This window comes from Mauremys mutica, chromosome 5 (genome assembly GCF_020497125.1).
Source record: "Mauremys mutica isolate MM-2020 ecotype Southern chromosome 5, ASM2049712v1, whole genome shotgun sequence".
Taxonomy (NCBI): Eukaryota; Metazoa; Chordata; order Testudines; family Geoemydidae; genus Mauremys; species Mauremys mutica.
This window is the reverse complement of record NC_059076.1, coordinates 65,434,494-65,459,227: the sequence shown is the minus strand read 5'-3', so window position 1 is coordinate 65,459,227 and position 24,734 is coordinate 65,434,494. Positions and strand designations below refer to the sequence as shown.

Sequence of the window (24,734 nt, the reverse complement as noted above, 5' to 3'; positions counted from 1 at the left end):
AAGTAACTTCTGACTTTTGATGCCTGAACAAATGCTTGTAAGTAGACACTTTTTATATAGTAATCCAAAACTGAAATTTACAAGTTTTGCATTGCATTTAGATAGCATTTTTTTTCATTTATGTCTATATTGTCAGCAGAAGCAATGAATGTCACAAATGGTCATCAGCATTAAGCCGTAGCTTGATTTTAAAAGCAGATATTATGACACAAAGTTGCCTAGTCTCAACAGTTGACAAGAAGGGGTGAATGCCAAGGGAGGGGAAAATCACTTTTGGAGTGCTAATGAGGCCAATGCAACCAAGGTCGCCCATTTCAAACAGTTGACAAGAAGGTGTGAGTATCAGCAAAGGGAAATTAGTTGTTGTAGTCACCCATCCACTCCCAGTCTTTATTCAGGCCTAATTTGATGGTGTCCAGTTTGCAAATTAATTCCAGTTCTGCAATTTCTCATTGGAGTCTGTTTTTGAAGTTTGTTTTGGTTGAAGAATTGCCACTTTTAAGTCTGTTATTGAGTGTCCAGGGAAACTGAAGTGTTCTCCTATTGGTTTTTCAATGTTATAATTCTTGATGTCTGATTTGTGTCCATTTATTCTTTTGCATAGAGACTGTCTGGTTTGGCCAATGTACATGGCAGGGGGGCATTGTTGGCACATGATGGCATATATCACATTGGTAGATGTGCAGGTGAATGAGCCCCTGATAGTGGGGCTGATGTGGTTACGTCCTATGATGGTGTCCCTTGAATAGGAGTTCGGACAGAGTTGGCAAAGGGGTTTGTTGCAGGGATTGGTTCCTGGGTTAGGGTTTTTGTTGTGTGGTGTGTATTTGCTGGTGACTATTAGCTTCAGGTTGGGGTCCTTGCTTACAGACAGACCCCCCAAGTTGAAGCTAATTGGCCTCATTAGCACTACAATAGTGATGTTCCCTACTTTGGCATTCACCCCTTCTTGTCAACTGTTGAGAATATGCTAGTTCCACTTAATTGAATTGGCTCAGTAGCACTAATCTCCCACTTTGAAAGGCAACTCCCATCTTTTCATGTGCTGTGTAATACCTGCCTGCCATATTTTCCACTTTAGGCATCTGATAAAGTGGGTTTTAGCCCATGAAAACGTATGCCCAAATAAATGTGTTAGTCTCTAAGCAGGGCTGCCCAGAGGGGGAGGCAAGTGGGGCAATTTGCCCCTGGTCCCGCAGGGGCCCCGCGAGCCCTGGCCCAGCAGCGATTTGGGTCTTTGGACGGCATTTCGGCAACGGGGGCTCTTCAGTCGCTCCGGGGTCTTTGGCGGAATTTCGGACCACCGCAGGGTGAGTACAAGCGCTGCCCCAGACCCCCTGAATCCTCTGGGCGGCCCTGTCTCTAAGATGCCCCAAGGATTCCTCATTGTTTTTGCTGATACAGACTAACAGGGCTCCCCTCTGAAACCTGTCACCCCCAAGAGTTCCCGGCTGGATTGAGGGCTGCCGCGTGAGGTTAGCTGTCCCTTGCTACAGTAGGGAGTGGGAGGCTGCTGAAAGTATCGGAGTCAGACTAAAGCCGGGGTGGCCCCAGTGAGCGCACTCCCAGCGCTGTGCTCCACACACTGCCACCGTCCGCAGCGGCAGGAGGAGGAGTCGCCGGAGCCCGGAAAGTGAAAGGGAAACTAGCGCCCCCCCACCCGCCCCGCTGGCGCGGCGAGCAGCCCCGGGCTCCATGAAGCTGCTGGGGCTCTGGCTCTTGTGCCGCCTGCTCCCCGGCGGGGGCGGCTCCTCCCCGCAGCCCGCGGGGATCCAGCCACGGGGGAGCAGCGGCGGCCGCGCTGACTTGCCCGGCTCCCGGAACCTCTCCCGGGCTCGCTGGGGCAGCCGGGATGGGCGGGAGGAGGCCGCCCTGCGGGTAGGTACCGACTGCTCCTGCGCTCACCCCTGCGTGGGGGTTAGGTCGGCTCCGGCCTCCCCAGCCGCACCCCCCGCCCCATCTCTGCCTGCAGCTCCCCCAAGCAACCTCCCCGTCCTGCTGCACCTGCCACCCCCAGCGCCTCCCTGCCAGCAACCCCCACCCACCCTGCCCATGTACCTCCCCAGAGCCAGCCGCCCTGCCCGGGCCCCCTATCCTGCCCGGGGCCTCCCACCCACTGCCTCTGCTTGCCAGAGTTGGTCAGGAAGGGGGCCCACTAGGTGCCAGCCACCCCCTCCTGGCTGCAACTCACCATCAACCCTTCCTGCCAGCCACCCCCTGCCTCCATACCCACCCCCAATCCTGCCCGCTGCACAGCCTCCACACCTGCCATCCATGATCCACCCCTCCTGCCTGCCTGCCAACCAGCCATCCAATCTCCATAGCTGCTACCCCGCAGCTTGCCACTCAGCCTCCATACCTGCCACCCAGATCTCTTGCCTGGCAGTTGCTCAGCCTCCATATTCACCATTCATTCTGCCTTTTGGCTGCTCAGCCTCCATACCTGCCACCTACTGCCCTCTCCCCACCTCAGCTCCCAAAGCTTTCTCTGTATAGTCATAAACTGCTACTAAAACATTCCCCCTGGCCCCACAGCCCATGTTTTAAGGGTCAGCCTCTTCCAAGCACCAGACTCCCCTTTCCTCCTTCCCCCACCATCGTGAATATCTGGCCAGTCTTGATTCTATAGCTGCCAGGAAGGAGTATACAGTACTTACAATTCAATCAGTGTTGTGTGGTGGGGGGATTATGTAGTATGTGGTGAAATGGGGACAAGTCTTATGTGCCTCACACATCTTTTAAAGGTAATATGGAAAAGGAGGGAATTGTGGTTTTTTGCTTTTAGATGTATAAAGAAAGAATTAAAAAATTGTTTTAAATTGATGCCTGGCTTTTCACGTTAAATATATGCCTTATTCTCCACTATCTTTCACCTTGTGTAATGATTTACAAATGTGTTAAGTGGGTGTGAAATATCAGCAAATCAGAATGGTTACAGCTTATGCATTCTTTGGATAGATATAAATAGATAACACCAGGCAAAACATAGTGGAGAATTGGATCTATCATGTCTTGTCTACCCTGTTTTTTCCCCCAGGAATTTTATGGATGACTGGAGAATGAGTAGAATTGTAACATTGTAAGTGACTACAAATGGATCAATTCATGAAGGAAAGGATATTTAGTCAGAGGATTGAAAACACTTTGGGTCTCATTCACCCTTGTGTACTAAAGTTTGCATTGACATTTTAAAGAAAAGGAAAACTGAAATTTTCCTTCAAAATAAGAATAGAGGCATGGCAACGGATTTCCTGGGCCACAAAACCTTGACTCTGTTTGGAGGAAAGATTTCCCCAAACTACTACTTGTACTTTTCATTTCTCCCAGAAGGTGTCAGCCTTGGTCTAACAAAACCCTATGAGTTTGCCCCATTCTCAGTCAGATGATGGTGGCATTTTCTACTCTCCACTTCTAGTTTCCAGATTTGATGCAGAGCAGACTCCTGTCAAAGTTTGGAATTTCATAGTCACTCCCAGTGTGTAAGGTTGTGGGACTAAGTTCTGTATACTTGAACTCTGCCAGCTCCCCTCTCATTGTCTTGAAACTCTTGACTCATAGAGGCCACATAAGAAATGGCCATGCTGGGTCAGAACAAAGGTCCATTTAGCCCAGTATCCCATTTTCCAGCAGTGGCCAATACCAGGTACCTCAGAGGGAATGAACAGAGCATGTCATCATCAAATGATCCATCCCCTGTTGCCCATTCCCTGCCTCATATTTTCAGATAATAGTGCTGTTTTCCTTTATTAGTGTACATAGGTGCCTTTCATCCTAAAGGACCTTGCAAACTAATATTTTAAAAAATACAAATATAAAAAATGACTAGCAGCTTCTGCAACACCCCAAAATGACCAACTAGAAAGAGCAAATTAAATATTACTGCAACCGTAGCCCAAAACACCCTCGTATCGTATATGCAAGCCCTTTTCAAAACCCCTCCCTTTCTAAAAGCCTGGGTAAAAAGTTGCACTTTGCAGCATGAGCTGAATGTGAACAGATTTGGGGTGGAGGGATGGAAGAAGTGCCAAAGATGAGGGCCTCTCACAGAGAGTGTAATGTTGTCAACACCTCTTCTATAAGAGGATCTCTCCAACTCCAGGGGCTTTGCTGACCAGAAGTGTGGCTTGACGGGGGAGGTAACTGGAGATCAGCACTATGCAAACAGGGAAAAGGAAAATCCTTGTTTTTATGGAAAGTGGTGCCATGGGATCTTTTGTGTACACACACACGCCAGATTCTCAAATTTTTAAGGTTTCATCCTAAAATTTGTGGCTGTAAAACAAGTCAGATTGTTTTACTAAGTTTTGTAGTTTATAAAGAGATACTTTGATGAAAAGCTTTTAGAAATTCACATTTCCTGATCATTTGGGGCAGATTTTTCAAAGTATTTAGGCATCTAGATACTTTTAAAATCTGGCCCTTAGTTCCCTTCAAATGTATGAAGCAGTCAAGGAGCCCTCTTCCTGGTCTCTTGGGGCAGCTGTAGTGAGCGTCTTGTAGCATGATTTTTTCTTCCTCAGAATCTAGGAAATAGGATATAAAATGTATAACAATTACATGTCCCTTGCATTTATTTAATGTGGACTGACACGCTCCAATATTTTAAAAATAATTTTGTAATGTTACATACAGTTGAGCAGTAACTGCTGGATCTTTCAGCATCAATACTTTTCACAATATTCTATGGTGCATAATTACCGCTTTATATTCTGACGCATCTTCAAACTGTTGAGTATTTTGATTTCTGAGGTATTTCAACGTACCATATATCCATAAATCACAGTGGCTGGTAGATCACTTTTAAAAATAGAAATGACCTGCTATTCCAATTTGATATTCTTTCAAATAAGTAGCCAAGTCAGCTGCCTGGATACTCATAAGTTAATCAGTGAGCAAGTACCAGAGATGACATGAATTTTTGTCATCAGATGCAGCAGTTCTTGTTCAGTTTTTTCAATTTGCAGACCATTTTGTCCTTTCGTGGCCAGCTTCCCCTTATAACATCCTCTTGTGCACTGTTTACTTCTCTAAACTATCAGAAGCTCCTTAGGCAGCAGTTTTAGGAACCCAGACCTACCAGAGCAAATATCTGCAGTCCATTTTGTATTAGTATATAAATCTGCATTATGCTCCACAGACCCTACTTTGCCCATGACCCTTTTTTACCCTTTTTTTGCCCACAACCCTTACGTTTGACCATAAGAGTTTGAAAATTTGCTTGTAAAGTATGCTGCTTCTGCAAGATACTAAGAAAATAGAACCTTACTTCTAGGAGGGAAAAAGGCATGATTTTAGATTCAAAAATTCTTCTGAAGATCCACTGCTTTTGCAAGTCCACGATAGAAAAAACAATGAAAAATATTTTGAAGAAGTTTGAACCTTCCACTGGTTCTCCAGCTTTCTTTCTATGTTTGTCTTCTACACCATAAACTCTTCAGGACAGGGATTGTAATGATAAATGGGTCTTGAACGTGAATATGCTCACTTTGAATGCTTAATAAATAATAAACAGATTAACAGAGTTTGAAATATTGACTTGCCGAAGTAGAGAGCTTTCCTGTGTAATTGTCATCAGCTTCTTTGGTACCTTAAATCTCTGTTTTAAATACAAATTAAGTTTCCAACCATGTCGTTGCATAGAAAACCTTCCAAATGTCAATGAGTACAAAGTGATGCAGTATTTTCCTGCCAATCTACAGATTAGATTCAGCACACTGGTAAGACTCTCAGCAGGTTGGCGGAGAGTTGGCTTCTCACTTAGGCAGAGGGGCTTCCTTCATGTCAGCCTTTGTCCCTTTTAGGTTTTGTTCTCTGGTTTGTGTTAAACTTTTCTAGTCCATAGTGTGAATGAATATGTTGGTTGGATGAGTAAGTGGGAGTGGGCAGGGGAGAGATGAGGAATTGATGGGATAAGTTAGAAGAAAGAAGATTGTGTGTATGTATATGTGTATGAGAGAGATACAATTGGTACATAAAATGTGTTAGAAACAAGAAACAAATTACAACTTCAAAAACAATTGCCCATCCATAATATTAGAAAATGCATTTCCAATAGCCCACAGCTGAATAAATTGAGCCAAATCATGTATAGAATATAATATCTAAACACCAAACAAAGGCATACAACCACGAAACATAACCAAAAAAACAAAGAACATCAGCAACCCCGGTACCAGATAACTTACATCTTCTGTTTTTCAAAATGGCCATATTTGCTTGACCCAAAATAAAGTTTCCAAAGTATTCTAAATATCTAATTGTGAACCTATACTTAGGGTGGGGGAGGGCATAGTGGAAGAAGAGAAATATATATATATATATATATATATAGGGGAGGAGAGAATAAAAGAGAAAGTGGTATGTGATGTAGAGAAAGAAAAAAAGATGTAAGGGTTTTAGGAAGAGATAAGGAAAAGAAAAAATGAGATACCAAAGGCAGCAGAAGAAAAGATATACTGTGCTCTATAGAAGAAAGAAAAAGTAAAGTGAAGCCAAGAATGAAAAGAAGCTACAACAAAAGTAAGAGACAGTTTAAAAACACAGAAAGTGGATAGAGAATATCAGAGGGGTAGCCGTGTTAGTCTGGTTCTGTAGAAGCAGCAAAGAATCCTGTGGCACCTTATAGACTAACAGACGTTTTGCAGCATGAGCTTTCGTGGGTGAATACTTCAGATGCATCTGAAGAAGTGGGTATTCACCCACGAAAGCTCATGCTGCAAAACGTCTGTTAGTCTATAAGGTGCCACAGGATTCTTTGCTGCTTGGATAGAGAATGTTACAGCTAAATACAACACATAATAAAGATGACACAATGTTGTTTTGTCCCTAAATGCTGTAAGCACTGGTGGTTTTCACCGTGGTTAATATGCTTAGTACTCAGACATGTAGATGTTGGGCAAACTCTACAAGCCCTGGAAAGATGGTTACATTTCTTAAAGGAATAGAAATTCAAGAATTTGTAATTTTCTTTTCTAGGAAAGTATTAAAAGAATTAGGAGTTTGAATTCTTTATCATCAGATGACAACACGACTGCTTTCTACGGAATAAATCAGTTTTCTCACTTGTTTCCTGAAGATTTTAAAGGTAAAGAACTAGCATGCTACTAATCTCATATTTTTATTATTTTGCTCTGTAATTTTTGCCCTCCCCTCTTCTTGTGTCATATTGAATTGTTTCAAATTAGCAAACAGTTAACTATATTTAGTACTGATTAAAGTCTCTGCTTGTAAGTATGTCTAAATGCTATAGCAGTGCTCTCCACACTTGCTTGGGTTTGCAAGGTTGGATTGTCACAGAACTTGAACCTGATTCAGAAACCAGACTGTTGTCTGTTTCTGTTGGTGATAAGAAGGTCCTTTAGCTACAGCTATCAAGTTGAAAGGTTGATCTGTTACACACAAACTATTAAAAGAATTGTGCTGAACTGATTTTATGCTGAGTGAGAAAACATTTAGGTGTTCTAAAAGTGATTGAAAATACTTCTGCATTGTGATGGTCCTTAAAGAAACACACACGTTTGCTATGTATGTCGGTCTAGCTGTGTTAAATCATTTTTAGGCTTTGTAGGACTGGCTTTCCAATTTAGTGCCTGATCCAAAGCTCACTGAAGTAAAGAGAGAGACTACCACTGCCATCAGTGGGCTTTGTATCTGACCACACTGGTGACACAATGGAATTGCCAATCTGTGAAAGAGGTTTGGATGAAAGGTCTATTGCCAACCCACCAAATCTCTGTCAAGCACCACCACACAAATAAAACTATATGTGATGTGGAAGGTCAAAGTATGGTTTTATGTACAGACATACAAAAACAATTTTACAAAATCTGATACAAAAAAAAAAGAGTTGAATTAATGCCCATGACTTTGTGTAAAAAAAAAAAATCAGTCTTTTGCCTTAATCTTAAACTGTCTTGACTGTTACCTCTATCACACAGTAATAATGCCTAGCTCTTCTACAGTACTTTTCATCATTAGCTGTCATTATCCCCATTTTTCAGATGTGGAAACTGAGGCACAGAGAGGCAAGATGATTTGTCAAATGTCACCCAGCAGGCCAGTGGCACAGCTAGGAATAGAACCCAGATCTCCTGAGTCCCTGTCCACTAGGCCTGGATAAACGTGTGGCTTAAGTGGCTATTGCCTACTGCATTCATAAATGTATATGTTATACACTTATGTTATAAATCCTTCCCTTGTGAAGCTATTCGTCACCACTTCATGCACCTGAAAACTGGGCATCATCTACACTGGAAAAAACTTTGCCATACTTGTTTGCAATTAGATATCTGTGGTGGCCAAAGTCGTGGTGGGTTTATCTATTGAAATTCGTGGGCAGTTTTTTCAATCCATCAGCCTTTTGGAAGGAAAAATGGTGGCCTAGACAGAAATGAGTGAAATAGACACAGGCACAGGCTAGTAAGATCTAGAACAAATCAAAAATATTTTTGCTGAAAAACGGAGGTTTCAATTGCAATTAACATTTTAATGAAAATTTTCATTTGACAGCCATTTGTTTTTAGTGCTTATTCATTGTTTTTATTCTCTCCCTCCTTTTTCCAGTGGGGGGGGGTGGAAGAAGTAAGCAAAGGGAAAAATTAAGAATGAATGGGATTTTTTGCACCAAAATGAAAAATAACAAGTTTTATGAAAAATTTAAAAGTGAAAAAATTCAGGTTGTTTTCCAAAAATCAATTTTTGGCCTTTTTTTTTTTAAAACCAGCTCTAATAGAACCCCCTAATAGAGAGGCCCACACTCAAATTCCAGAGATATCCCCTTTGCTAGAAATCTAGATCTATTTTAAAATATTCTGTAACAGGGATCGGCAACCTTTGGCACACGGTCTGCCAGAGTAAGCCCCCTGGAGGGCCAGGCCGGTTTGTTTACCTGCCATTGTCCTGGAGCCGCGTCCACAGGTTCAGCTGATCGCGGCTCCCACTGGCCGCGCTTCCTGCCGCCCCTTGACTGGAGCGACGAAGACGTGGCCAGTACATCCCTCGGCCCGCGCCACTTCCCGCAGCTCCCATTGTCCTGGAGCAGCGAACCGCAGCCAGTGGGAGCTGCGATCGGCCGAACCTGCGGACGCAGCAGGTAAACAAACTAGCCTGGCCCGCCAGGGTGCTTACCCTAGCAGGCCACAGGCCAAAGGTTGCCGATCCCTGATCTAGAATATAGTGATTGTTTTGGATTACTTGAATTTTATCTTTATATATTTGAAAAGAATTTAAAATGCGGTATGGTACTCAAAACTACAGCTCACAAATAGATTTTAATAACTTTCTAGTGTTCTTTCTGTAATGTTATAAACTGTAATAGCTGTGTTTGTCTCTGTTTAGCTATTTATTTAAGAAGCAGACCTTACAGAGTTCCCAGATACATAGAAGTGCTGAAGAGAAAGGAAACACCGTTACCAACAAAGTTTGACTGGAGGGACAAGAATGTTGTCACCCAAGTGAGAAATCAGCAGACAGTAAGCTCTGGGTTTTCTTTTCTTCCTAACATTCAGTATTTTATTGTTGCACATATTATAGACTTGGATTAATAAATTTCTCCTGCCTGGACTATTCCTGGTACTATGCTCAGGCTTGAAAAGGAGATCTACAAGGCATATGATGCATCTCAGCGTACATCATTGCCTGATTAATTTGTAGAGTGGCATTGACTGTAGGGGGGCTTAATCTAAGGATCCTGTTCAAATTCAAATAGAGATTATATTTTGCCTACCTAAAACTCACCCGCAGTGTCTGTTTGTTTGCTGTACAGCAATGTTGCTGTGCTCTGCTAAAAAGCCTCAGAGATGGCTGCATTTCAATGGTGGATGTTATTTTTATGTACATTTTAGGATCCTTCTAGATGAATTTTAAGCTTAAAATGTCATTAAAAAGGGTACTATCATCATAGTGATCAGAAGGGGATATACAGGTGGACAGGGATCATTTCCCAAAACAATGGCAATAAAATATTTGGAACTGCCTTAATTGCATTAAATGAGGTGACTACCATGTATCTCCATACTAGAGCTAGTTGGAAATTTTCTGTCTAATGTTTTTTTGTGGCTTCTGCAAAATCAAAATTTTCTGTGGAGAAAATGTTAATGTTGCCAACATCTTTTATTGTCCTTTGAGAAAATCTAAAGGAAATATTTTATTTCAAGTTGGTCATCCTAAATCAAAACATGACCAAGGGGTCTATCCCAAAGAGAGCAAATGGGTCATGAGGCACCCTAACCCTGACATGCTCCTGTAGCTCAGATGGACACAGCTTAGTGCTGAACTCAGTTAAAATGAAACGTTTTGATTTGCTGTGAAAAACTGAAATGAAATGTTCTGATTTGGGAGTGTTAAAATATTTTGTTTCAATAAAAATATCAAAATAAAACACGTAAATGCTTCTGAATCCAAATATTTCAGAACATTCTGTTCTGTCAAAAAAAGTCAATATTTTGTCCCATTGTGGGATGGAACTTCTGATACTGAGATCAGTTCTGCCACTGTATGAGTTATTGACTCAAGAGCAGTTCTTTGAATGCAATGCTGACATGCAACAGGAAAGCCTTTTGAAATTTAAACAGTTTGTTTTCACAAGTATATGGGAGGGCTCGTCTGAAAAAAATAAACCCCAACAACATAGACCCAATAAATATGTAAATTCATTAAAAGAGGAAATCCAACTGATGTAAAAGTATTGATAAGACAAAGCTCTAATTAGCTAGATTTTACAGCATAATGAAGTTTCTTGGAATATGTAAAGGACTTCTAAACTCCTTTGATTATAGGCAACAAACATTACTTTTTAATGTATGATCAGAACAAAAATACCTTATATAATATACATTTTGCTTATGTACTGATTTTTAAATTACACCATATAAGCATGCAGACTCACCCCTGCAGCACCTCCTGCTGGTCTCTCAGGGAATTAGCTTGATTTCCAGCCCAGAACTCCCTCTGCAGGCCGGTGATCCACTACTGCTTGCCCCTTCCGTCCTTCTCCCGACTCCAGTGCCCTGTTAGCTGGGGTGCTGCCCCCTGGCAGTAACCCCTTTCTCTCAGGGTCTCCTCTCCCCAGGAAACCCCCACCCACTATCCCCACCTCACCTCAGTATAAGGCTACTGCCAATCATCATCTAGCCCCCACACCCTGAGGCAGACTGCAGTATCAGCCTACTCATCACTGGCAAGGCTGGGTTTGGACCAGCTGTCTTTCCTACCCCTGGGCTGCCCTCTGCAACCCCCAGTACCTGTTGGCCTTATGCTAGGCCACAGCCTGGAGCTTTCCAGGCTGGAACTCCCCAGCTCCTCTGCCTTTCCCCAGCCCTGCTCCACTCAGGTACCCTGTCTCTAGCTCCCTGCAGCCAGGCCCTTCTCCCTCTACAGGCAGAGAAAGACTATTGAGCTCCTGGCTCCCAGCCTTTTTATACAGGCCAGCTGTGGCCTGATTGAGGTGTGGCCCAGCTGTGGCTGCTTCCCCAATCAGCCCAGCTTTTAGAGCTACAGCCCTCTCCAAGGCTGCTTTTAAACCCCTCAGGGCAGGAGTGGGTAACCACCCCGCTACACACCAGTATAAGGAAAGGAATTATTCCCATATACAGTATATTTGAGTATCTTTACCTGTGTAGAGGTTAGTTAAAATGTCTACAAGCTATAGAGTTATATAAAAGTATGTACTTGGTACAGCTATGGTTTTTAAATCTCCAGTCTGATTGACTAAAACTATCTACATCCCCAGATTTACATAGAATCATAGAATTTCAGGGTTGGAAGGGACCTCAGGAGGTCATCTAGTCCAACCCCCTGCTCAAAGCAGGACCAAACCCAACTAAATCATCCCAGCCAGGGCTTTGTCAAGCCTGACCTTAAAAACCTCTAAGGAAGGAGATTCTACCACCTCCCTAGGTAACCCATTCCAGTTCTTCACCACCCTACTAGTGAAAAAGTTTTTCCTAATGTCCAACCTAAACCTCCCCCTCTGCAACTTGAGACCACTACTCCTTGTTCTGTCATCTTCTACCAATGAGAACAGTCTAGATCCATCCTCTTTGGAACCCCCTTTCAGGTAGGTGAAAGCAGCTATCAAATCCCCCCTCATTCTTCTCTTCTGCAGGCTAAACAATCTCAGTTCCCTCAGCCTCTCCTCATAAGTCATGTGCTCCAGCCCCCTAATCATTTTTGTTGCCCTCCACTGGACTCTCTCCAATTTGTCCACATCCTTCTTGTAGTGTGGGGCCCAAAACTGGACACAGTACTCCAAATGAGGCCTAACCAGTGCTGAATAGAGGGGAATGATCACATCCCTCGATCTGCTGGAAATGCCCCTACTTATACAACCCAAAATGCCATTAGCCTTCTTGGCAACAAGAAGGCTTTCTTTAATTTAATTTAAATATCTTAAATTTTGTATTTATTATAACAAAAGTTATGACATGTTCATTTGTGCATTCTGCTTTAATATAACTCTTGGTATGTAAATGATCTACAGTAAAGGAGCTCTATACAATCATGCTGGTTGTGGCAGCAATAAGGAACACAAATAAAATGTGCCTGTAAAAGTAAAAGGAAGAAAAACAGAGACCAGAAAAAAAAGAGGCTGTTTTCTATGGTTTAAGAACCACCTAAATTTGTAGGTAATTTATACAGCCACTCAGTATGACAACCATGGCCCAAAGAGTCAAGAAAACATGCTCAAGCCTTTGTATTTTTCTAAACAGAATGAGACAGATTTACTACTCCGCCTTGTTATTTGTATCTATTAGTGGCTCAAAAGGGAGCAGCCATTGACCATAGACCCTCTGCTGGGAATTCCCTCAGTGTGGGGAAGTCTCCAATGGATGTAGATTTCAACTCCAGTGCCTCCCTTTCCATAAACCCTACAGGTAGACTGCTGGGAGCAGGCAGGGACATATCAGTGGCTGGGCAGAAGGGTAGCCAGAGCAAAGTTGGCTCCAGCTATCTCCAGCTGGTTACAGTCCCTTGGGGACTGTAGCTGGCTGAAGCAAACACTAGGCTGGTCTAACCTGCATCGAAGACCAGGAGGAGAATCAGGGAGTCATCATTCACTCTCTGATGCCCCTCATTCACTGCTGCATTAAAGCTGAGAACCTGGCCCAGTATTATTCTCTTTTGACTCTTCATAGTATAATAGACCCTATGGGTATGTCTTCACTGCAATAAAACACCCGTGGCTGACCCAGGTCAGCTGACTCAGGCTTGTGGGCCTCGGTCTGCGGAGCTATAAAATTTCAATGTAGATGTCTGGGCTTGGGCTGGAGTGTGGGCTCTGGGAATCCCTGCTTGGGGAGGGTCTCGCAGCCCAGGCTCCAGGCCAAGCATGGACGTCTACGCTGCAATTTTAGAGTCCCCGAGTCCTGTGAGCCTGAGTCAGCTGATCTGGACCAGCCATGGGTGTTTTATTGTGATGCAGACATACCCTAAAACATGCTCCTCAGATCATTTATGCCTTGTGCCTCACACTTTATGCATTGTCCTTTCATTCTTTCACCCAGTTGTTGCTTTTCAAAATATAAACTAGACATAGCAACTTTCTGTAACAAGAATTATTTAAACATAACTGTTGAAAATAAACTACATATATCCTTATTAATTACATCATGTTATTAATTTAAAAAAATTCCATCTAGTTCTAAACCAAAGAAAATTATTTAGTTAAAAAAAAAAGGTCCAGCGTAACAAAAGAGTCAAAACCCAGATTAGGAGAATATTATTCATAGGACAGAGAGCGGTTTAGGTTCTGTATACCGAAGAGATTGTTTTAGTGTTAGCAAAGACAAATTGGGGAGGAGTATAGAAAGAGTTCTTAGAATAGGAAATTAGGAATGCTAAATCATGGAGAAGAAAATTCACAGTTCTAGAACAAATAGTAAAAAGGCTACGTTAATTTTAAAACATGATATTGGATACAAGAAGACACTGTTTACAGTGATTTTTGGCTGATGCTTCAATAATTAAAACAATAAGAAGAAACATACTATATTTAAACTACTTCCTTTTCTTTTTTTGTTTTGTTTAGCAGTTATAGGCAGAAAACTGTTCAATGACATATATTGGATTTTTCTCCCCCCAGTGTGGAGGCTGCTGGGCTTTCAGCGTTGTGGGTGGAATAGAATCTGCCTATGCAATCAAAAGGAAGATACTGGAAGAACTCAGTGTACAGCAGGTCATTGACTGTTCATACAACAATTACGGCTGCCATGGTGGCTCTACTGTTAGTGCTCTCAGCTGGCTGAATCAGGTCTGAGTCTTTTCATAAATCTTAAACTGTTCCTTATAGGTTTTTTATATTAATGTATTTTATAAAAACAAACAAAAAACAGCAGGTAGCACAAAATGTGCATGGATTACAGCATGTCTAACTTATTGGAACCTAGTTAGTTCCACATGGAATGCAGAGTAACCAAAGTTTGAAGCTGTGTATAAGTTGGAAGATTTAAATGCATTGCTTATGAATGCAACAAATCAGCCCCCAGGGATGCACTATGAGCAAATCAGCCTCTGGAATTCAACAGCATCTTCATTTCAGTTCACCATGAATTTTAGGGTCAGATTTTCAGTGGTGTTAAGAACCTAAGATCCCATTCAGACAAACAGAAGGGGCAGGCACTCCATGCCACTGTAAAATAAGCCATTTATTTAACTGTCATAATATAGATTTACATGCCTAACTATTCTATTTAAAGAGCTCTCTCATCCTGAAGAATAAGGTGGATGTGAGCCAGGATAGTAACAGCTCCAGAAGAGAAATATAATTTTTCATTATATGTGTCCCTGCCAGCAGGTATATGGGATCTTGGGGGACAATTACTACACTGGTGGGGTGCAAAATAAACTTTATTAAGAAAATGCAAAAACAGGGAAAATTCAATAGTGAGGGGTATGGGGTTTGTTAAGGTAGACAATTGGGGAGGAGTTTCTTTTGGTGAACAGTATAGGGGGTTTCAATAGTGGGGTACAATACAGTGGGGTACAATACAGTTGGTAAACAATTAACACTGAAGTATAAAAGTAACAGGTAGCTAACAATTTCTATGTAAAAAGGTGTGTCACAGCAGCATATAACCAACTAACAGTTATGGAAAAATATGTTAAATAACAAACAATTTTAGGTAAAATGTGTCTCAGTGGTGTAAATGTAGAATGTGAGGTGTATCAGAGAGGAAAAAGTAACCAATGGGGTTTTGTGCTAGACTTCAGCAATACAATTGAGGTTTGGCAGTAGGAGCACAGAGACACAGACACACAGAGAACAAGCAGGCTAGGAAGACACAGAGAACAAACAGGCTGTAAGTTTAAGCAGCAAGGACTTCTGGGAAGTTCAGAGGGTGATGCAGACGTGGGGGAAAAAGCAGCAAGGGGTCTGGGAAGTTCAGAGGGTGATGCAGACGTGGGGGAAAAAGCAGCAAGGACTTCTGGGAAGTTCAGAGGGTGATGCAGACGTGGGGGAAAAAGCAGCAAGGGGTCTGGGAAGTTCAGAGGGTGATGCAGACGTGGGGGAAAAAGCAGCAAGGGGTTTGGGAAGTTCAGAGGGTGATGCAGACGTGGGGGAAAAAGCAGCAAGGACTTCTGGGAAGTTCAGAGGGTGATGCAGACGTGGGGGAAAAAGCAGCAAGGGGTCTGGGAAGTTCAGAGGGTGATGCAGACGTGGGGGAAAAAGCAGCAAGGGGTTTGGGAAGTTCAGAGGGTGATGCAGACGTGGGGGAAAAAGCAGCAAAAACCGTATCTATCTTCTAACTTAATCAAACTTATATAAAATGACAAGCAGCTTATACAAAGTAACAAAACAGATACAGAATACAACCAGGCAATGGCTTTTTAAATCTATCTTAACCAACGACTAAGCAAAACAACAAATATCACAATTTTAAGCAAACTATAACAAGCAGCTATATGGAGCAATAAAACAACGAACTATAGCAAGGCAGGTGAGTCTTACAAGCTTTACAATCTTAACAAACTATGACTTATCAAACTAAGAAAGAAAAAACAAAACCTATGGTGCACCTTATGCTATGGGGAAGTTACAGAGGGCAGAGTGGTATGTGCCCAGAATACAGCTCCCAAGGCAGCCCCCAAGGAAGCTAAGGGATGGTGGCTGCAGCAGTGGATACAGCTGAAAGCAGTGAGCCCGAGGCAAAGCCCACAGGAGCAGAGCTTAGCAGCGGCACAAACTTATTTTTAGTGGCAGAGTGCCACGGAGTTTAAGAGAGAGGGTTTAAAACACAGACCAAGGTTTAGCTTGAGTCTGTGTGCTGGGGAGACAGAGCCAGCAGCTAAAATAATAAAATAAAAGTATAGAAAGTTTCACAGAGGGATTCTTACCAGCACCCAAGGCAGCAGCAGAGGCAAAAGCAGCAAGAACATCAGAAGGGGTCAGTGGTTCTTAAAACTTCTATCGGGGGTTAGAATGCATGGTACGGTCTAGATAATCAGGAGATCTCTCAGGCAGCAATTCGTTCTTCGTGGGGAGGGGGGGGTTAAAAACGGGGGTACGCTCAAAAATAAAACGAGAGCGGAGAAAGGACCCCCAGAACCCCTGGCTGATCAGACCAGGCAGTAATGCAGGAACCTTTCTAAAGTCTGTTCAGAAAATGTCTGGTTATAAAGGCGAACCCAGGCAGCTTCCCGCCAGTAACTCCGATTGGCTCCCCCTCTTACAGGGAGGAGAGAAGGCAGGGAAAAGACTGCAGGCAGCCACAGAGACATGCCTGGGCAGAGTCCTGTGCAATAGGTGACTCAAAAGCACATGAGGTGTATGACTCATGCCCAGGATCTTAAAAACACAATAGGTCTTGCAGCTCTGGACATTGCCTACCCTACACCAAGCCCAGGTTTAACAAGGTGATAACAAGACTAACCCTTTGAACAGGGCAGTGGTCCCACTTAGCATGCAGCACAAGTGGCCATTCCTTTGAGAAGGGCAATGGCTCTTGTTAAACAACTTAAGGGGCCCTCCCTTTGAGAAGGGCAGTGGCCCTGGTAAACAACTTAACAGCCAGGGAGGGGCGGCCACAGGAGGAGAACAAGAACAAAATGGAGTAAGGGGACAGCTATAAGAACAAAATGGAGCTGTAACAGACAATATGGAGTGTACATCCCCATTCTGCATGGGCTCCTTGCATGTCAGCTCAGGAAGCTGAAATGGGTAGAGACATTGCTGCATAGACCCTCTGCCCTCTACCAAAGGCATAAAAGGCGTGCAGATGGTGTTTCATTAGCAAATAGGTGGAAGTAGCCTGTGTAGAAGGTCCACAGCTGCACTGGGGCTGGAGAGGAAGGATTTCTCTGTGAGTGCTCCCCTGCCAGCTCAGCCCCAGCTGTTCTGATAGATGCTGGTTTGAGGGTTTGGCCATATAAGATGAATTGTTTGTAAATACAATATTTTACAGAAGTACTCATGAGGGGTCAGTGATTCTTAAAACTTCTATCGGGGGTTAGTATACATGAATGCACAGGCTCCACACCACTTGCAATTCTGCAATGCCAGGAGATTACTCAAGACACCAGCTTTTATACCCTTTTTGGCTTTAGCACCAAACATTCATTAATATATCTTCTTACAGACACAAGTAAAATTGGTGAAAGATTCTGAATACACTTTTAAAGCTCAAACAGGACTGTGCCATTATTTCCAGTCCTCTGATATTGGAGTTTCAATCACAGATTATACTGCGTATGACTTCAGGTAACCACTATTGATTCTTTTTATTTGCTGTACCTTTTTCCTGTGTCCATGGGCTATGAAGTGAAGTCAGAGCCTTCACTGCGTTGGGCAGCCAAAGGTTGTTTTTACTGATGACATTAGTCAATCATGCAGGTATATGTTAATCCTGCCACTGTATATAAAATCATATTCATTTGGGCATTTGTGGTCCAGATTCTTTAAATCACAGTAAGAGTAGAATGCAGTTGTTGCAGCCATGTCGGTTCCAGGATATTAGAGAGACAAGGTGGGTGAGGTAATACCTGATACTAGACCAATTTCTTTGGTGAGAGAGAGAAGTGTTTGAGTTACACAGAGCTCTTCTTCAGGTCTGAATCAGAGTAAAAATCATTTTCAGCTACTAAAAAGTCATAGTGCACTCTCTCTTTGGTTTCAATTTTATGCGTATAATTTTTGAATGTTGTCACCTATACCTCATGAACAACAGATCCTACTGCTGTCATCAAACTTCGATGAAAAAAAAAAATCAGTAAGCATTTGATTACTTCAGTCTATATCTATTTGCATTCCTTTCCACTGCAAACATCCCTCACTTTCCAGCCTGTGACTTGAGCAAACGCTGCTATTGACTGAAATTGGTAAAGACAATTTGTTTTCTTTTTAATTTTGTATTAAGTTGACTTTCTAATTTTTTTAATTGTTAGAACAATACAGTTTGCTTTCAGAAACACCATGTGAAAAATCATTCCAGTAGTAGGAGGATGACAACCAGACACAAATAGCTAAAAATAAGTAATTCCATAGCTTTATTACTGAATAATTTTGGTAATAACCAAATTAAACATACTTAGAGTGGCTGAGAATATTTTAGGGCCATTGCATAACTCCAGTAAAAAAAATTGTGAGAGTGTGTTAATCACTTGATTTAACTGATTTTGTTCTGAGAGCAGTACATTTAAAATAACCATAGAAAAGTGCAAGTGGGCAAACTAATTTAGAAATTCCTATTAATGATTGGTCAGTGATGTTACCAACACATTCATTGTACAACGTACCCTTTTACACTAACACATTTAGTTATATTTCATTAGAATTGCTCATTTTGTTAGCTAAAATGTAATGTTTAATACATATTCTAATACAGCTTTGGTTACCAATTGTCCAAATCCTACACTTCGGGAGGAAAGCTGCTTTAAGCTTCAAAAAACATATTAAAGACTCATTAAGGTTTTCTTTGTAGTGTGTTAACATATTTCATGGATTGTCAAAAGCCACATTCTAAATGAGGAAGAGGAGAATCACAGCTACATAGTACCTGCTGTTCCCCTGCAATTGTACCCAAAATCTACTTAATTATCATTTCTTTAATACAGGCAAATTCTTTGCTTTGTATCACCTACCTTATCCTGTTTTCGTCTTGACATATAAACCTGTGAAATTTAACTTTCACAGGAAACAGCTTGGTTATTTGAATATTACATTGGACAGAATCAGCTGAGTGACTTGGAGATTGTTTTGACACATTAAAGTTTAACAGTTTTGGATTATGACTCTTATCTTTTTCGTAGTGGCCAGGAAGACGAAATGATGAAGAAGCTTGTTAACTGTGGACCTTTGGCAGTGACAGTAGATGCAGTGAGCTGGCAGGATTATCTGGGTGGGATCATACAGTATCACTGCTCCAGTGGAAAAGCAAATCATGCTATTCTCATTACCGGTTTTGATAGAACAGGTAAAATTTCATTAGCTATAGTCACAAAACTGTGGATTTTATATTTATTCTGCTTCACTGAATAATGTTGGCTTTTATAAAAAAAAAAAAAGGTGGTTAGAAACTAGTATATTTAAGCTATCTGTCTTAAAACAAAAATAATTAAATGTTGAGCCCATCTAGGCTCTGTACTTGCAATGTGATCCATGCAGACAGACCCCCAATGCACCCTTGCAGAGCCCCCTTGGCAACATAGCAATAAGAATACAAGTTAGCACAAATTCTGTCAATCTAGTATATGATATAAGTATAGTGTTTCAATATTAGTTCCTCAAGAATGAGGCTATGCTGTACCAGCAGCAGTATGACACCTGCTTGTTGGCTATACTGTTAATAGTAGATTCCACTACCATTACATCAAGTCAGCATAAACTGTGAAACATTATAATGACTGATAAATTAGACAATGCATTAAGAGTTTTATCAGGTTTCCCAAATGTCGTATTTTCTTTAATTATTAATAAAAAAATCTCTCCTTTTACAGGTAGCATCCCTTACTGGATTGTACGCAACTCATGGGGGCGCACATGGGGAATAAATGGTTATGCCCATATTAAAATAGGTAGTAATGTCTGTGGTAAGTCAAACAAACAAACTGTTGGTTTGAACAGTAAAGGCACATGCTGGGCTATATTTTTCCATATAAGTGAAAGGAGCTAGAAAACACTTCAGCTAGAAGTTCAGATTGTAAAAATACAAAATCACTTTATTTATAAAAAGAGGATGAGATGAATGCAGGTGAAAAACAACACGTAAATAAAACAAAATCTTTGCTAAAAACAATGAGGAGTCCGGAGGCACCTTAGAGACTAACAGATTTATTCGGGTATAAGCTTTCGTGGGTAAAAAAGATGCATCTGAAGACGTGGGTTATTTAACCCCAAAAGCTTATGCCCAAATAAATCTGTTAGGTTTAAGGTGCCACCAGACTCCTCATTGTTTTTGTGGATACAGACTAACACGGCTACCCCTCTGAATCTTTGCTAGTGGAGCTAATTCATACATTTAAATGATTAGTTAATATTCATAAAGCACTTCGGAAATTTAAAGCTCTAACAAGTTAAAGTACACGTTAGTTTAGTTAAATTACATGGGCACAGAGAACCTTATTATGCAAGGATTCAGTCCTGCAAGCAAATCTGCAAACATGGACTCTTATACCTGTGTGCAGCTTAGTGATTCTGCAAAGGATACAGGGTTCTTGCCTGTAGGTTTTCCTGCACGAATAGTCCCTAAATTACCCTTCACCAAGTCTCCTGACAAAGACCATCTGCCATTTTTATTTTGAACTTTGTTTAGGGTCTGATTCTGTGAGGGGATGAAGTCTCATCAGCAGCTCACGAGATCAGACCCTTATTCCCAAATGAGGGTCTCACATCTGATTACAATAATTGGACTAGTAGTTATTCTGTCTACCTTTTGTACAGGAATCCTAACAGCAACTAATGCAATGTTGGGTTTGTTAGTCTGAGGTTAGGTGTGTCAGTTTTTTGGACTTACCTACCATAAAACCCCATATCTCACACATACAGGTCCTGATTCACAATTGCTCAGTACCTTGGGTAGTCAATTACACTAGTGCAAAGTGAGTAAAACAGACTGGCTAACATTTTGCACCCACTTTGCACTGATGTGATTACACAAAGATCAGGGCAACACTAATCAGGCCCCTAGGACCCAGTCCCACTTGGAACATAAGAACGGCCGTACCGGGTCAGACCAAAGGTCCATCTAGCCCAGTATCTGTCTACCGACAGTGGCCAATGCCAGGTGCCCCAGAGGAAGTGAACCTAACAGGCAATGATCAAGTGATCTCTCTCCTGCCATCCATCTCCATCCTCTGACAAACAGAGGCTAGGGACACCATTCTTTACCCAAGGAAGGAAGATTGGGCCCTTAATTAGCTGTTTAAATTTGATAATATTCATTTATTATTGTATGAACTAGCTACCTGGTAACACTGTTGATTTGAGTCATGATAACTAAAGCAAGCCAACTGTAGAGGTGGACCAAGAGAACAATCAGTAAAATTAAAGCTCAGTAAATCACTAATTCACGTTAACCCAGTTGTCTCTTAACCTTCCTCAGAAAGAAACAAAACCAAATTGCCTGTGCCCTAAATTCACCAGAGGGGAGCAGTAGAAATTCTGTTAATCTATTAATCTTAGTTTTTCTCTGTTCATAATTTCTCTTTTTTTGAATTAGACATTAGTTCCTGATTTAGGACTAGATTGTGACAGGCCCTTACATGGATGCAGAAGCCTTCCCTTCTATCTCCCACCCTCCTCATTTCGGACAAGAGCCTGTCACAATTGCACTCAAGTAGAATACAGGGACTGTTCTTTGGTGCAAGCTTGGGAGAAGTACAGCTACTCAAAGAGGGTTGAAATGAGTGTGAACAGGGGTGGGGACTTCCTGCATCCTGGGCATCCTCAGGAAGGTTTGCTGAGTCACTTTCTCTCCTGGAGCTTTTGGTGGTGAAAACATGGCATGCCCACCACTCACTACACAGGGCTGTTTAACTCACCCTATCTGTCCACTACCTTTTTCCTGAAGGATGTTTAGGAGTGCTAATAAGAGAGTAGGAAAGGACGGACAATTGTAGTAGGGTCCCCCACAAATATCTGTAACTGGGATGAAATGGGAGTAAAATGGAAGGGTGGGGCCCCAGAAAACATGCTATACCGGAGACACAAATTTCTCTATAATGGGCCCTGTGTAGTCTGCGGAGGACCTAGAACATGACAACACACTGGAATGGTAAAATTTTACAAGCAGTTTTTCCAGTCCTCAGGGGAAAAGGGAAAGGATTTTGAGTTTTAGACTAGGAAAACTACAGCTCACATTTCAACATCCAGTTGTGTTGACACATTGTAAGTTCACCAGAGTTGCATTAAATTCCCCAAAGAAAAGAACCGAAGAGCTTTAATGTGAAAATAAAGGAGAACCCTTTTATTTTGTGTGGGGAGGTCAGAACTGTAGCTGTTTTCATACAATATAAAGGAGTAAAAGGCAAAACAGTTTAGTTTTGTTTCCTTGTTCTTTGCATTTCACCTATAGTGTCTCATGAAGTAGGACTTTGGGGGTTAAGTTTCAGTTGGTTATTCAGGACAGCAAGTTTAGTTTGAAATAGATGCGTTCTTAATACTTATTCAACATCTAGTTTGTGTTTTACTTCTTCTAGGTATAGCAGATACAGTTTCATCTGTGTTTGTTTGACATCGACTGGCCAAACAAAAAAGCACCCTGCTGGCAGTCATTTGGCAGATACTGGTATTCTGTAAATTTACACTTATTCAATATGAAGATATTTTACTTCAAAATTTTTTAGAACTATTTTAGTATGAGGGATTGGTCTGCTGGGCATTACAGATATAGTGCATCCAGAATTCAGGAAGATGCTTCAGCTTCCAGAGTCTGTGACCCTAAATCTGATTGGGGCTGCACAGACAACTCTGCAGAATACCATACACTTGACCCTCGGTTCTGAGAAAGAAAGATGAAACAAGAGTCGCACTCTGGTGGTCAGTTTGGAAGTTTGAGCTTTATGCAATGCCTGTTGAAATATTTGAAATGAGAACCCTAGATGGAAGGCATGGAGCACTGGAAGTTTCTCGGTCCCAAATAATGCGCACTTACAAATCCTGGCAGTGAGTCCTAGAATGTCACTAACATCACTGTTGGTTCAGAATGAAATGGAACAAGGGAAGAAGTGACATGAGATAATGTTTGCTGAAAGTATTCAATCCAGAAATCTAGTGGTATGGCAGGGTGCAGTCTGAAGGCACTTTAATATGAGGAGAAACATGATGTGTCTTTCATTTTCAAAAACCTTGTGTGAAATGACAATTCTTTGTTATCACTCCTGCACTTTCTGAAGTGCCTGAATTGGCTTTTCTTGTAACTTTGTTTGACAGCAGGTGCTGTTTGCATAGCATGGACTTTCTCTCTTCTGGTTTCTCTGCCTCTCCGCTTCAGTTTTCTTATGGTCCACTCTGCATTATATACCTAAACAAGCAGGTTGCAACCACCTTATCATTTCTCCTAACAACTCACTTGTATTGTGAAGGCTAAAAGAAGAATGGGGAAGGAAAGAGAGCACACCACATAGTGATGGAACCATCAAAATTTATATATGCCTTCTTGTGTAACCACGTAACTTCATCTCTGCTCACCCTCTCCCTTTGAGTGTCTTTGACCCTTGCCTCTCATGTCTTATTAAATCTAGTTTTTATGCTCTTCAAGGTAGGAGATTTTGGGGAGGAAGTGCCAGGGCATTTTGGAGAATTCAGAATGAATTAATCTTGTCTTCCAATGTACTTGATTACCTATTAGTTCAGAAAGCAGTTAGCCAATTAGGGGTACTGCAATAACCAATCTGAGATATGAAAGCATATCTGCTGTACCCTCTCTTTGCATGTAAGGTTGCAAATGGGCCATTTCATTCTTTAAAAAGTGTTGGAGTGGCACCTGCTTCAGTCTCCTTTCTCTACCTCCATTAATTACACTTCTGCCAAAGGCAAATTCAGACTATGATTGTCATAGCTAAAATATGCCTATAAGTCACTAAATTTGTGTTCTGCATATTAATATCTGTCTTCTAACAGTCCATCCTTTTTCAGGGCTAATCATCAATTGTTGCTAATTATTAGCAGGAGAATAAAGAAGGGCTACTGAGATACCTCATTTTCTCTCTGTATTTCCCTAACCAGCACCTTTAACTGGCTTGTCACAGAGATCATCCCTCTAGAGACAGATTGCTGGATTAGTTTCTGTTCAAGACCCGTTTATCTCTATTCTCCATGTGTTGGTCAGAGGAAATCTCAAATGTGATTATGAAGGCATTGAACTTTTTGATCTGTATAACATAAGAATAGAAAGCAATTTCATTTCTGAATTTTAAAGCCTTCCAGTATCATTTATTTATTTAGTAACTTTTGCAAATTTTTGTTTTTCTTGTCTGTGGTAGTCAATTTTTGCTGTGTAGAAATAATTGTGAATCAATATTTACATTTTTTATAAAAACACATTTGTAACTTTTAGTTGAATTGTGAAGAGATTTTACAAATATTTTGCACTATGTTAAATTTGAACAGGTTTGCTAATTACAATGTTGAATATGTGTTTTAACAATATTCTTTCTAAATAAAGAATTTTGAACATTCACTTGTATCCTATTCTTATATTTCAAGTGTGCTAAAGGGATAAGAAAAGCTTTATGAAGTTCCAGTAATGGCTGCTGTTTCTGTTTACTTACAGTTTTGCTAACTCTCCCCAGTTTATCCTGTG

General features: G+C 41.4%; 1 protein-coding gene across 1 annotated transcript; it reads left to right on the top strand.

Annotated features, from left to right (window-relative positions):
- The first annotated feature begins 1,649 nt into the window (after positions 1 to 1,649).
- On the top strand, positions 1,650 to 24,537 carry CTSO (cathepsin O). Its single transcript, XM_045019979.1, has 8 exons — positions 1,650 to 1,878; positions 6,976 to 7,084; positions 9,337 to 9,470; positions 14,081 to 14,248; positions 17,574 to 17,695; positions 19,243 to 19,406; positions 19,930 to 20,022; positions 22,630 to 24,537. The coding sequence occupies exons 1-8, from the start codon at positions 1,696 to 1,698 to the stop codon at positions 22,662 to 22,664; spliced, it is 1,008 nt and encodes a 335-aa protein (XP_044875914.1). The 5' UTR covers positions 1,650 to 1,695; the 3' UTR covers positions 22,665 to 24,537.
- Positions 24,538 to 24,734: the final 197 nt, after the last annotated feature.

Coding starts and splice junctions, on each gene's coding strand:
- CTSO (XM_045019979.1), top strand. CDS start 1,696: ATGAAGCTGCTGGGGCTCTGGCTCTTGTGCCGCCTGCTCCCCGGCGGG. Junction 7,085..9,336: donor GTTTCCTGAAGATTTTAAAG/GTAAAGAACTAG, acceptor GTCTCTGTTTAG/CTATTTATTTAAGAAGCAGA. Junction 17,696..19,242: donor TATACTGCGTATGACTTCAG/GTAACCACTATT, acceptor TCTTTTTCGTAG/TGGCCAGGAAGACGAAATGA.